The sequence below is a fragment of the Microcaecilia unicolor genome, chromosome 3, assembly GCF_901765095.1.
Source record: "Microcaecilia unicolor chromosome 3, aMicUni1.1, whole genome shotgun sequence".
In the NCBI taxonomy this organism is placed as follows: domain Eukaryota; kingdom Metazoa; phylum Chordata; class Amphibia; order Gymnophiona; family Siphonopidae; genus Microcaecilia; species Microcaecilia unicolor.
In genome coordinates this window covers 254,662,597-254,674,666 of record NC_044033.1, presented here as the reverse complement: position 1 = coordinate 254,674,666, position 12,070 = coordinate 254,662,597, and the positions used below count along the sequence as shown (strand labels likewise).

Below are 12,070 nucleotides of genomic sequence, written 5' to 3'. Positions count from 1 at the left end.
TGGATGAGAAAGATGAGATCTCTTACTAGGACTACATGGAGGCCACAATATGGAGAAGGAAAGAAAAGAGAAGACAGCGACAGTGACATTTTCTGATAGGACAAAGTCTGGAGGAGGAGGAGGGGAGTGGAAGAGAAAAATGCAAAATTTTGATGGGACTATATGAAGGCCTCAGTACATAGAAGGAAGGAAGAAGAGGAGACAGTGACAATGACATCTTTGATAAGACGAAGCCTGGGAGAAGGTGTGCAGAGGAAGAAATTGGTTCAAATAGAATAGTGAAGCCCACTTACCATGTGGCACAGGTAAGGTTCACAGAGTCTCCATCAGCCAGAAAAGCCTTGTTATAGACGCATTCTCCCTCCTCCTCCTCCTTGTACAGATTGGGCAGAGTGACTGTGGAAGAAATGGGCGCCTCTGTTTCACTTTCAGCAACGCTCATTAACAGGTCTAGAAGAAAACAGTTATTTCCTTCTTTAACATGTCTTGGATTCTTATAGTCTTTCTCCCCACCCCCCTTTATTTCTTAAACATATGAACTGGCAAGTTGGGTTAGGCCAAGGTCCTCAGATTCCTGAACTTACTCTCACTCATGTCACTTGAGCGTTTCCTGAGTCTGTGCCCAGCGGTGTGGCTGCTACTGTCGAACACCCCCTGCTCATCCTTATCCTCACCCTCATCCTTCAGGAACTTGCTGCTGTCCTGCATATCTTTATCTTCAGCCTCCAGGAACTTGCTGCTGGTGACTGTGGCTTTCTTGCCTGGTAATTGGAAAAAAAAAAACAAAGGACTTGACGTGGGATATTGACCATTCTTTCCATCCAGGAGATCCAAGGCTGCCTTCCTAGTTTGGTTAATGGTGACCCACTTCCCAGACTATGAAGAACTTGTGGAGTCACTGACGGAAAAAGATCAGAGTCTGCCCCTATTATCCAAGAAATGTCTTCAAAGTTTTCCAACCTCTGGGGAAGGCTGGCAAACTTTGATACAGAGATAGGTACAGTATTTAGAATGGATAGATAGAATGAAGGGAGCTAAGATATCATACATTTTTTTAAATAATCAGCCATGCAACCATCTAAGTTCAGACATCTGTACAAGTGTGAACCGATGAAGTAATTAAGTCCTCAGAGCTTTAGTAGGTTACATGGCTTGACATGAAGGTCTCCGTCAATGAAGGAACTGTTCATAGCAGCAGACCGGAGCCTGTACAGATCAGTGACTGATGGAAGAAATCCACATTGGCTATGGAGTGTATTAAATCCATGGCACTTCCATAGTTAATGGTCAAAGCCTAGCTGGTCTCAATTTGTCCTACTTCATGAAGGATTCTTACAGGACATGGAACAAACCCAAGAGTGGTTCAACACTTTCAGATGTTTCGGAAGAGTCTCCTCAGCTCAACTGGAAGCCTCCATGCAGGTCACTCCTCCAGGTCTGCGGATATCTTACCAAAGCAAGTGACATTCAAGTTGCAGTCCATATTCCCTTCTTCACAGAAACTGCATGGAATAGAAAGATCAGGGTCACTACAGTGCGAGAAACTGAGTTAAGGGGCAAGAGAAAGCGCAACCAAACTCTGCCGAGATAGATCTTCTCTCTCACAACTCAATGCACAAAATAATCACTTGGCACTGAAACCTCTGTTAATGCCATAATCCCTCCTACAAGAGACAAGAATGTAGCTCAATTATTGTTGCATTGGGGAACAAGTGCTACTTTTGAATAGAAATTTAAAATTCAAAACAAAATTTATTTAAAAAAAAGATCAAAAAGCAATAAAGTAATGAAATAAAAATACCACAAGGTTTTTTAGACCAATGATGAATGATACAACCCCGGTGAAAGACGCCAAAATCATAGTAAGCATGATTTGAGGTCTTTTTCTTTGTGTTTTGCAAACAATAATAACCACATATTTTTGTGTTATCACTGGACTCTTCATCATATTGTTAACAGTATATATTAAAACATAAGGGATCATTTTACTAAGCCGCATAAGCGTCTACGCACGCCCAACATATGCCAAAATGGATTTACTGCCCGACTACCGCATGGCTCTTGCGCTAATTTCATTTTTGGCGTGCGTCTGATACACACGTCTGAAATTTTTTTTTTTTTTTCGGGTGCGCGTAGGTCATTACCGTCCCGGTTACCACGTGAGTCTTTATCGCTAGGTCAATGGCCTGGCAGTAAGTGTTACAGGCGCGCTAAAAAATGGATCAGCGCATGCCCGAAACCCGCGCCTACACTACTGCAAGCCATTTTTCAGTGTGCCTTTGTAAAAGGACCCCAAGAACTGCCAAGGACTCTTCGCTGGATATTTGGTCCAAAGTAATCAGCTGCCTGGCTAAGCTTAGCCGAGCAAAATTAAGCTGGCTGGATTTAGATCGTCCCTTTATGCGGCCAGGATTACCGTTAAGATTGAATATTTTGATTAACCAGACCGGCAGTGGGTGCAGTTGGAACAATACACCTTGGGCGTGAGGCCACTGGGGGCACTTATGTGGATTCCGAACTCGCTTAGGTCACTAGGGGAGGGAGTGTGCCCCTCTATATATTTCACCCTCTCAAACTGGGACAGTATGTTTCCACATCAACATACTGTACTTTCTTGTTTATCCCCCATAGCCCACAATCCATTATTTTATCCTGGTACGACAAATGGAGCATTCACACAATGGTATAAGGGGGGTTTGCGAATGTGGAGTCAATTGTTTGAAGGGGAGACCTTACTGTCGTACTCAGAGGCGCTTGAGAGATTCCCGATAGTGGGACCCGACCGGTATACTTACCTTCAGCTATCCTCCTTTCTCAAGACACGAGCAGTTCGGGAGGTCATGAACCGGGAACAATCAACCCTAGAGGCAATTTGCACAGGTCCACCCGGGACAAGTGGACTGATATCACGCCTTTATCAAATTGTTAATAGGCAGTCCCCGAATTACACACTTCATAGGAAGAGCTGGCAGAGGGAGCTGGGCCTGGAATTGGAGGACGCGACATGGGAGAGACTGGAGCGGGCTGTGGTGGGAGTGTCGTCTCATGTACCCTTTAAGGAGAATGCGGTGAAGGTGCTGTACTGATGGTATTTGACGCCTGAGCGTCTTCAACGCATCTACCCCACATTGACGGGGTTGTGCTGGAGGGGTTGTGGTGTAAAGGGCACAGCGGGTCACATATGGTGGACATGTAGGAAGGTTGGTGCCTATTGGAGGTCGGTGCGTAGCAGGCTGCAGGGGTGGACGGGTAGCCCGATACCATGGAGCCCGACCTTTTTCCTATTCCCTGCTGGTGCTGCGGGTAGGCCTCACACCCAGCAAATCTTCTTGAAGCAGGCTATTAGTGCCGCCAGAATTGTAATTGCAGCCCATTGGAAGCAGCCCACAACCCCTCCGATAAATCGGTGGATACAAAAGTTGAGGCATGTTTGTGACATGGAAAGATTGCTAACGGAAAGGCGCAACCAATTGTGTAGATGGCACCTGATCTGGGACCCTTTTATTCTTCATGTATAATTTGATTGACGCCATAGATTAAGGTGCTGTTCGATTGGGGGGGAGGGAGGGAGGGAGGGTCAGGAAGGGTGGGATGGGGTGGAGTCTTGACAGGTATGAGGGGGATGCAATGGGGACAATTTAAAATTGATAAAGACTGAAGTATTGGTTTGGCTATTCTGAACAGTTTAATAGGTGTATTAGTGTAGTGAGAGATGTTCAGTTGGTCTATAACTAGAGCGCCACTATGTTATTAATATTTGTTTGATGAAGCATTGGAGTTGTGTTCTATTTCATTGACTGTATCATGAATCGAATGATATGTCCTGTTTCAGAATTTGTGTATTATCTACTAATAAAGGCTTCATAAAAATTAAAAAAAAAAAAAAGATTGAATATTTTGGCACCTACCTGACAGAAGTTAACAAGGATCTGGGTTTCCTACAGTGCAATTTTTCTAGCAAAACAGGTGCCGGTACTCAAATGCCAGGCTACCCTTCAGGGGTGGGGTGATCACTGAGGGACTCACCCCACAATAGCCAGGCCCCCTGCAACCAGTCACAGAATCTATGACAAGGCAGAATTGGTGTGTTGAGCCTGAGCTCTTTCATTAAAACTTGTGGTCCATGGGTCAATTTTAGCAGACACTAGAAAAGGTGCCGGTACTGAGTACCCCCGAGTACCCCCTCAAAAAAGCCCTGGTTTCCTATGACATTATACGCCACGGGGTCAGTATTCCGCCCACGGCGGTGAGTGGTGTACAAATCACTTCCCACTGTGTGGTGACTTAACCCAGACGCGTAGCCAGGTGGGGAACAGGGGCAGCGGTCGCTCCCCTAAACAGCTGTTTTAAAAAGTGGCGCCTATGCGCCTCAACTGATAAATATATTTTTTTCTGCTCCCTCTTCTTCTGCCGGCGCTCTCCCGTCCGCGATGTCACTTTTTACTTCCCGATGCGTTCTCCCTCCTGCGCCGGCGATTATCAGTCAGCCTGCCAGCGTCGGGGCTTCTGCTGCTTCTCCTCCTCAGGCGCGCGTCCCGCCTACTCTAAGCAACTTCCTGATTTGCGCAGAGGTGGGACGCGCGCCTGAGGAGGAGAAGCAGCAGAAGCTCCGACGCTGGCAGGCTGACTGATAATCGCCGGCGCAGGAGGGAGAACACATCGGGAAGTAAAAAGTGACCAGAGACGGGCAGAAGAGAGGGTGAAGCCAATTTGTAGTATTATGGAAGGAAAGGAGAAGACGGCAGGGAGCTGGATGGGAGGGTCAGAGTGAGAAAGGGAAGGGACACGTGCTGGTTGGAAGGAGGAAGAGAGGGGCTCGATGAGAAAGAGTCAGAAAGAAGGGGAGGAAAAAGATCTGGAAGAGACAGTTACTGAATGGAGAGTGGGAAGGGACAGGTGCTGGTTGGAAGGAGGAAGAGAGGGGCTGGATGAGATCCTGAAAGAAAGAGTCAGAAAGGAGGAGAGGAGAGGAGAAAGATCTGGAAGAGACAGTTACTGAATGGAGAGTGGGAAGGGACACGTGCTGGTTGGAAGGAGGAAGAGAGGGGCTGGATGGGATCCTGAAAGAAAGAGTCAGAAAGAAGGAGAGGAGAAAGATCTGGAAGAGACAGTTACTGAATGGAGAGTGGGAAGGGACAGGTGCTGGTTGGAAGGAGGAATAGAGGGGAAAATACTAGAAGGAATGGTCAGAGAGAAAGGGCAGGTGCTGGAAGGAAGAGTCAGTGAGATGGGTTAGAAAGGGGACAGATGGTGAAAGGAAGGTGGAAGAGAAGGGGACAGACTGGAAAATAGGGAGAGAGAAGGGAGAAAGGGGGCAGACATTGGATGGAAGGGGAAAGAGTGCAGGCTGGATGGAAAAAGTAGAGGAGGCACACACTAGGTGGAAGAGGGTTAGGGGCAGACACTAGATGGAAGGGGGGAGAGGGGCATCCTATTATTTCACAGTGTTTTTTGCTAACTCTCCCCCCTTTTCCAGCACCTTCTCTTTTCCTCCCTACTGTACAGCACCTTCTTTCTATTTTCACTCCTCTACCCAGTATATTCTCTCTTGTTTTCTCTCACCCCCTCCAGCATCTCTCCCTAACACTCCATCCAGCTGGATGGAAGGGGATAGGCCTCTAAAGGGGTTGAGTGAGGGCAATTGCTGGCTTGGAAGAGGGAGGGAATCTTGGAGGATGCTAGAGTAAAAAAAAAACAGAGGGGGGTACTGGACATTACACAGGGATGAGGACCAAGAAGGGGTATGCTGCAAATGGGAGGAGTAGGGATATAGGGGAGATGCTGACATGGAAAGGAGAGAAGGACAAGGAGGAATGCTGCATACGAGGGGGGAGTAGGGTGTCAGGGAGAGATGCTGGATGGAAGTGAGGGAAAGAGGACATCCTGGACGGAGGGGGGTAAGAGAAAATGAAAGAGAATATACTGGTCAGAGGAGTGAAAATAGAAAAAGGGTGCTGTACAGAAGAGAGGAAAGAGACGGTGATGGAAGAGAGGGGATAGCAAAAAAAAAAAAATATGAAATAGGATGAAGAATGGGAGGGCTGGAGTAAGGGAGATGAAAACTGTAGGCAGATGTGGTTAAAAATAAAAAGGAAGATTGAAGACTAAGTAGTAAAAATGAATGAAGTCTAAGAGGCAGAAAACTAAATGAAGGAAAGCTGAAAGGAAAAGATCAGTTCAGAGGAGAGAAAGTGAAGAAGGCAGGAAGGGAGAGAAGAAGTGGCAGATGAACTGGAGATCATGTGAAGAAAGTTAAGAAAAGCCAGAAACTGGAGACTGAGACAAACATGATGGGAAAAAGAAAACAAAATGACCAAACAACAAAGGTAGAAAGAAAAAATTTATTTTTAATTCACTGAATGGAAAATGTCAGTTTTACAGTAAGTTTACACTGCTTTCTTTATATTTTGCAGAGTGCTGTTTTGATTTCTCTTTCTCTAGTGTTGCAGTGTGGCTTCTTGGGTTTTAAGTTTAGTCTACATATTCATATTTTAACTTTGTGGTAATTTATTCTGTACCTGGCAAGGGTGTTCAGTGTTTGTGACCGAAGCCAGGTACTCTGTTTGCACCTAGTTTCTGTTTAAGCATCTGTAAGAATTCAACTTGTTCCAGTTTTCTAATGGGCATATTGATGTTCTAGTTCCTACTGTAGTATTTCCTGTGTTGCATTTTTCTAGATAAGGTCTTTGTTATGTTACTTCTGTAAATCAGTGGTGTTATGGTCAAGTAGATTTTGAGTGACTTTTGTAGGCTTTGTATTACAGGTTCAGCTGTTCCTCGGTAGAGTACAGGGGCATTCCTGCTAATGGTGTCACCAGACTCATGGCTGAAGAATGGAGTGTTGGTTCTCCTGAACCACAGAGGAAGGGCCAGCGCCAGTGGCACCAGCACTGCACTCTTCAGTCATGATCACGACAACACTAGCCGCACGAGCACTCCTGGTTGACATAGTATGAAGTGCAGCTAAGTGCTAAAGAGCCAACGTGGGGTGAGGATAAGAGTGTGAATGGTAAATGACTGCAAATACTTTGCTTCATAGTTCAGGAAAAATTCAGTGAAAAATGTTTGGTCAATTCATAATGTGTTACCGAGCAGCATTCTTAGATGACTATCAGCTAACTAACCATAACAAAAATAATATCAATTTTTCTATTGTGCAATGCGTTTCTCCACTACCAGGGAAGTAGACACATACTCATACTGTTTCCTGTGGTTTCCAACTTGACTTCTGCTAGTTCAGTTGTGTGATCGTTGCTGGCGCCTATTTTACAAAAGTCTGCTCCCCCTGACCTTAAAACCTAGCTACGCCTCTGACTTAACCCTGGATATAACCACTGTTCTGGAAGTTTAACCAGACTGATGCCCGGTTAACTCGCTGCGTAAAGTTAGGACAGCTGTTACTTAGCCAGTTAAAGGACTGAAAATCGCCACTAACTGGCAAAGTTCTCGCTCCTTCCTAACTCCATTACTGGACCTCCCGCACACTAGCTGGTTTTGGTACAGGTGGTTAAAGGAGATATTTAGCGGCATTAACCAGTTAATTGCCGCTGAATATCACCCAGATAACCCTGCACAAGTGACTTAAACAGCCCTGGCCATTTAAATATCGAACTGCATAAAATGATACAGCTTTTTCACCTTCCGATCACCAATCTCCCACCCTCTATTTCTCCTTGTCACTCCCCACCCCATCTCTTCGACACTGCCATCAGAACACTTTTCATGTCTCATACATATCTATTTTGGATATTGTTATCTTTTGCTCATATCTGACCTGAACTGAGGAAAGGGAAAGAAGGTTCTGCTTTTGAAAGGTCGTCAAAAGATGTATTACGTTAGTTCCATAAAAAAAGTATCACCTTATTTTCCTTTCTTTGGTTTTCTTTCTGTTTTATGTTAGCAAAGAATCTTGTGCTAAACAGTTACATTGGAAAAACCAGCCCTGAACCCCCCTCCACCCCCCCCCCCCCGATTGCTCTTTAACAAGCCAGATATTTAAGGGTGCGATTTGTCCAGCTAAAAGCCAGTTTTAGCCAGACAAAAGCCTTTGAATATCAGAACCAGGGGCGTATCTGCGTGGGGCCACAGGGGCCTGGGCCCCCGCAGATTTCGCCCTGGCCCCCCTCCCCGCCGTCAACCCTCCCCCACTGCTTACTTTTGCTGGCGGGGGGCCCCAACCCCCGCCAGCCGAGGTCCGACCTGAAGTCTTCATATTTCGTCTTCCTCCGTGGCCATGCTGCAAGGAAATAACGCTGCAGTGCTAATTCGCTGAATCCAGTTCGGAGTCTGACATCGCAGCACGTTGTACGCGCGTACAACATGCTGCGACGTCAGACTCCGAACTGGATTCAATGAAGCAGCACTGCAGCGTTACTTCCTTGCAGCATGCCACGGAGGAGTCGGAGGAAGACGAAATATGAAGACTGCGGGTCGGACCTCGGCTGGCGGGGGTTGGGGCCCCCCGCCAGCAAAAGTAAGCAGCGGGGGAGGGTTGACGGCAGGGAGGGGGGTGGAGAGTGGCGGCGGCGGCGGGGGGAAGGGAGGCAAAAATGTGCCCCCCCTCTCTGGCTCTGGCCCCCCCTACCGCCGGATTCCAGATACGCCCCTGATCAGAACAAAGTAAAACCTTCATTGGAACAAGGACTGTTCTCTTATTTCAGGTATGAGACAGACCACAGACTGCCAGTAAGCTGTTCAAAGCCCCTGAGCAGAAGCCGCAGAGTAAGGTTTAAGCCAAACATGTACAAACCAAATCAGGCAATCGAGATCATATCTTCCTCCATCCTGGTAGACCTTCCCCTTGTAAATACAGTGCCCTGTGGAGGAAAAAAAAACAGTGTTATAATGCCTTGGTATCAGTCCGTTGTGCAACCGCACCTCGAATACTGTGTGCAGTTCTGGTCACTGTATCTCAAAAAAGATATAGTGGAATTAGAAGAGGTACAGAAAAGGACGATGAAAATGATAAAGGGGATGGGATGACTTCCCTCTGAGAAAAGGCTAAAGCAACTAGGGCTCTTCTTCAGCTTGGAGAAAAGATGGCTGAGGGGAGATATGATAAAGGTCTATAAAATAATGAGTGGAGTGGAATGGGTAGATGTGAATCGCTTGTTTTCGCTTTCCAAAAATACTAGGACTAGGGAGCATGCAATTAAGATAGAAAGTAGTAAATTTAAAACAAATCGGAGAAAATATTTCTTCACTCAACGTGTAATTAAACTCTAGAATTCATTGCCAAAGAATGTAGTAAAAGCAGTTAGCTTAGCGCGGTTTAAAAAAGGTTTAGATAGCTTCCTGAAAGAAAAGTCCATAAGCCATTATTAAGGTGGACTTGGGGAAAGTCTACTGCTTATTTCTAGGATAAGCAGCATAAAATCTGTTTTTTGGGGATCTTGCCAGGTACTTGTAACCTGGATTGCCCACTGTTGGAAACAGGATGCTGGCTGGGCTTGACGGACCTTTAGTCTGTCCCAGTATGGCAATACTAATGTACTTATGTAGTTAATCAGAGTTCACCTGTATCTCGATGACTGGTTTATTTGCGCATTGTCCTATTTGCACAGCGTGGTGGTGACAGACAGTTGTCCATCTTCTGCAATTTGGGGGTTGGGTGATCAATTTCAAGAACAGCAAACCAACTCCATCGCAGACGCTGGAGTACGTGGGTGTTCTATTCAACGCAGCACAGGAGAGGATCTTCCTTACAGAGTGCAGGAGGTTGAAGCTGGTTCAACAGATTCATCTTCTCCTCAGCCGAGGCAGGCCCAGGGTCTGTGACTATGTCCAGGTTCTGGAGTCAATGATGGCGGGGACGGAAGTGGTGCCATGAGCAAGGGTTAGACTGCCATTACAGGAATTTCTTCTCAGCTGCTGGTCTCTGATGTCACAGAAGTATGACATTCATCTTCCTTGGACGCGACCACCATTGGATTTCCGGGGGTTTGTTTGGCTGCTATGTACACAGCCAGTTAAGACGATATTCATTGGCTGACCAGTTAAGTTATAGCAGCCAAAGATAGAACTGCTATTTATGCGAATCTATCTGGCCGCTAAATTTATCTGGTCAGCTGGTGAATGTTAAGGTGCGCTGAAAAATAATTCTGCACACACCCAAAACACGCGTCTACAATACCGCAGGCCATTTTTCAGCACACCTTAGTAAAAGGACCCCTTATTTATTTATTTTAAAAACATCTGACCTGCTTACAACCTACAGTAAGCGGCTACCATAATAACATACATATTAAAAACAAACATTTTGAAGAAATTCACCAAGGGGCTGAATAGTGAGAATCAGCCGGACACACGCAATAGACAATGACAGCAGTAAAAATATTCAGATAACAGGACATAATCTGACACAGTCTGCTCCTTACAATGTCAACACAATACACAAGAAATCAATTTAGACAGAAGAGGGGGTAAGCAGAGGTGCAACACAGAGACAGAGAAGAGAGAGAAATAAGGGTCTGTCTTGCAGGTGAAATTAGAAGAGATGAAAACAGAAAAAGTCTTCCACGGAATTTCAAAACCTCTTCAAACAAACCACTGTAGAGTATAATATATGTTGCTAATAGATTCCCTTAAAGGCAAAACAAGGAGGAAAAGACCTCGACAGACCCAGGGGCTCAAGTGAACTTGTCACTAACGCACTCCCAGCACTCAATGGGCCATTACGTCATCATAGACCAAAAACCTCCACAAATATTTACTCAAAACAAACAAAAAAATCACTTCGTTTTTGTCTTCTTCAAAACAAACTTGCAGCGTCTGCTATCTCCCTTGAAAACTACCAAAAGCCTTGAAAACTAAGAACGACCACCTAAACTTCCAGAAAACACTAAAAACTAACCTGTTAAAAAGGCATACCCTACCGATCCAACATAAATGCCTGATCTCTGCAACACAACAAAACTAAAGAACGTAATGGACATAACACAACTCTTCCGTTGTACGATTTCCTAGTGTGGCTGTGCCACATGAACTTTATCTTACCACAACATCACTTTGTATTTGTTTACACCGGAGTCTGTAACGCCTCTCCGGTACTATGTAAGCCACATTGACCTCTCTGGTACTATGTAAGCCACAATGAGCCTACAAATAGGTGGGAAAATGTGGGATATAAATGTAACAAATAAATAAAAAAGCCGGAGGGCGAAACGGATCCCTGTCATGAGTTATGCGGCTGGATCGAACAAGAAGCTAAGTCGCTCTGTTTACATATTTTTGTTCACATATTTGGATCAGCACAAAGGGAATCTATTAGCAACATATATTATACTCTACAGTGGGTTTTTGTTTGAGGAAATGAGAAGAGATACAGGACTTCTGCACCTGTCCTGCCCTCGGCCCCACTAGAACTGCACAGCCTGGATCAGAGGGGACGTCCACGATTACACCAGTTCAGTGATGCCTGGTCTGGCAATTCTTTGCACGTGATAGGAAAAGAACCAACACCAAGATACCTCTGTAGAATTTCAATGACGTTCCCAGAATAAAATAGATCTATTCCTTTTTAATCTCGGAGAGATAATTGGGGAGAACCGTGAAATTAGTGCTTACTGCATTCTCCCAGAACCACTGAAGACCCCACACACATCGTGCCACTGACCTTTAGAGTCACGTATAACCATTATAAAGGTTTACCTGCATACACTTGTATGCTCTCAGCCCCCTCCCCAAAACCCACCCCACGATTTACCTGAGGGCAGCGTAGTATTATCGTTAGGGGAGATGCCCTCGGTGAAGAGGAAGAGGGAGGTTAAGATGTGGAGGACCTTCATGGCCGCAGAGGACTGGGGGCTCTTCAGTGTCAGACGCTCTTCAGGCTCCCAGTTCAGACCTTCCTCCTCCTCCTCCTCCTCGCCCTGGGTCTGCTCTCCCTCCCATCACTCAGCTTTTTGTATGGCAACCCCAGTGAACTGTCCATCTGAGGAATGAGGAAGGAGATGTGGAGCAGAGGAACAGGTTCTGCTGCAGTCTAAGATGGACCCCAAAAATGTGCTGCTTCTCAGAGTTCATCTGCTCCATTCAGATGCTTCTTGTTCCATGTTGAACCTGTTCTCCC

General features: G+C 45.7%; 1 protein-coding gene across 1 annotated transcript in view; it reads right to left on the bottom strand.

The window, feature by feature from the left end:
- The window catches only part of LOC115464607 (otogelin-like protein), a 55,313-nt gene extending 43,527 nt beyond the window's left edge, over positions 1-11,786 (bottom strand). The window contains exons 1-3 of the mRNA XM_030194966.1: positions 11,705-11,786; positions 585-761; positions 294-450 (exon numbers count right to left, since the gene is read on the bottom strand). Of these exons, the coding sequence (XP_030050826.1) occupies positions 294-450; positions 585-761; positions 11,705-11,786 (416 nt within the window). The remainder of the gene's footprint in view (positions 1-293; positions 451-584; positions 762-11,704) is intronic.
- Between the last annotated feature and the right edge of the window lie 284 nt (positions 11,787-12,070).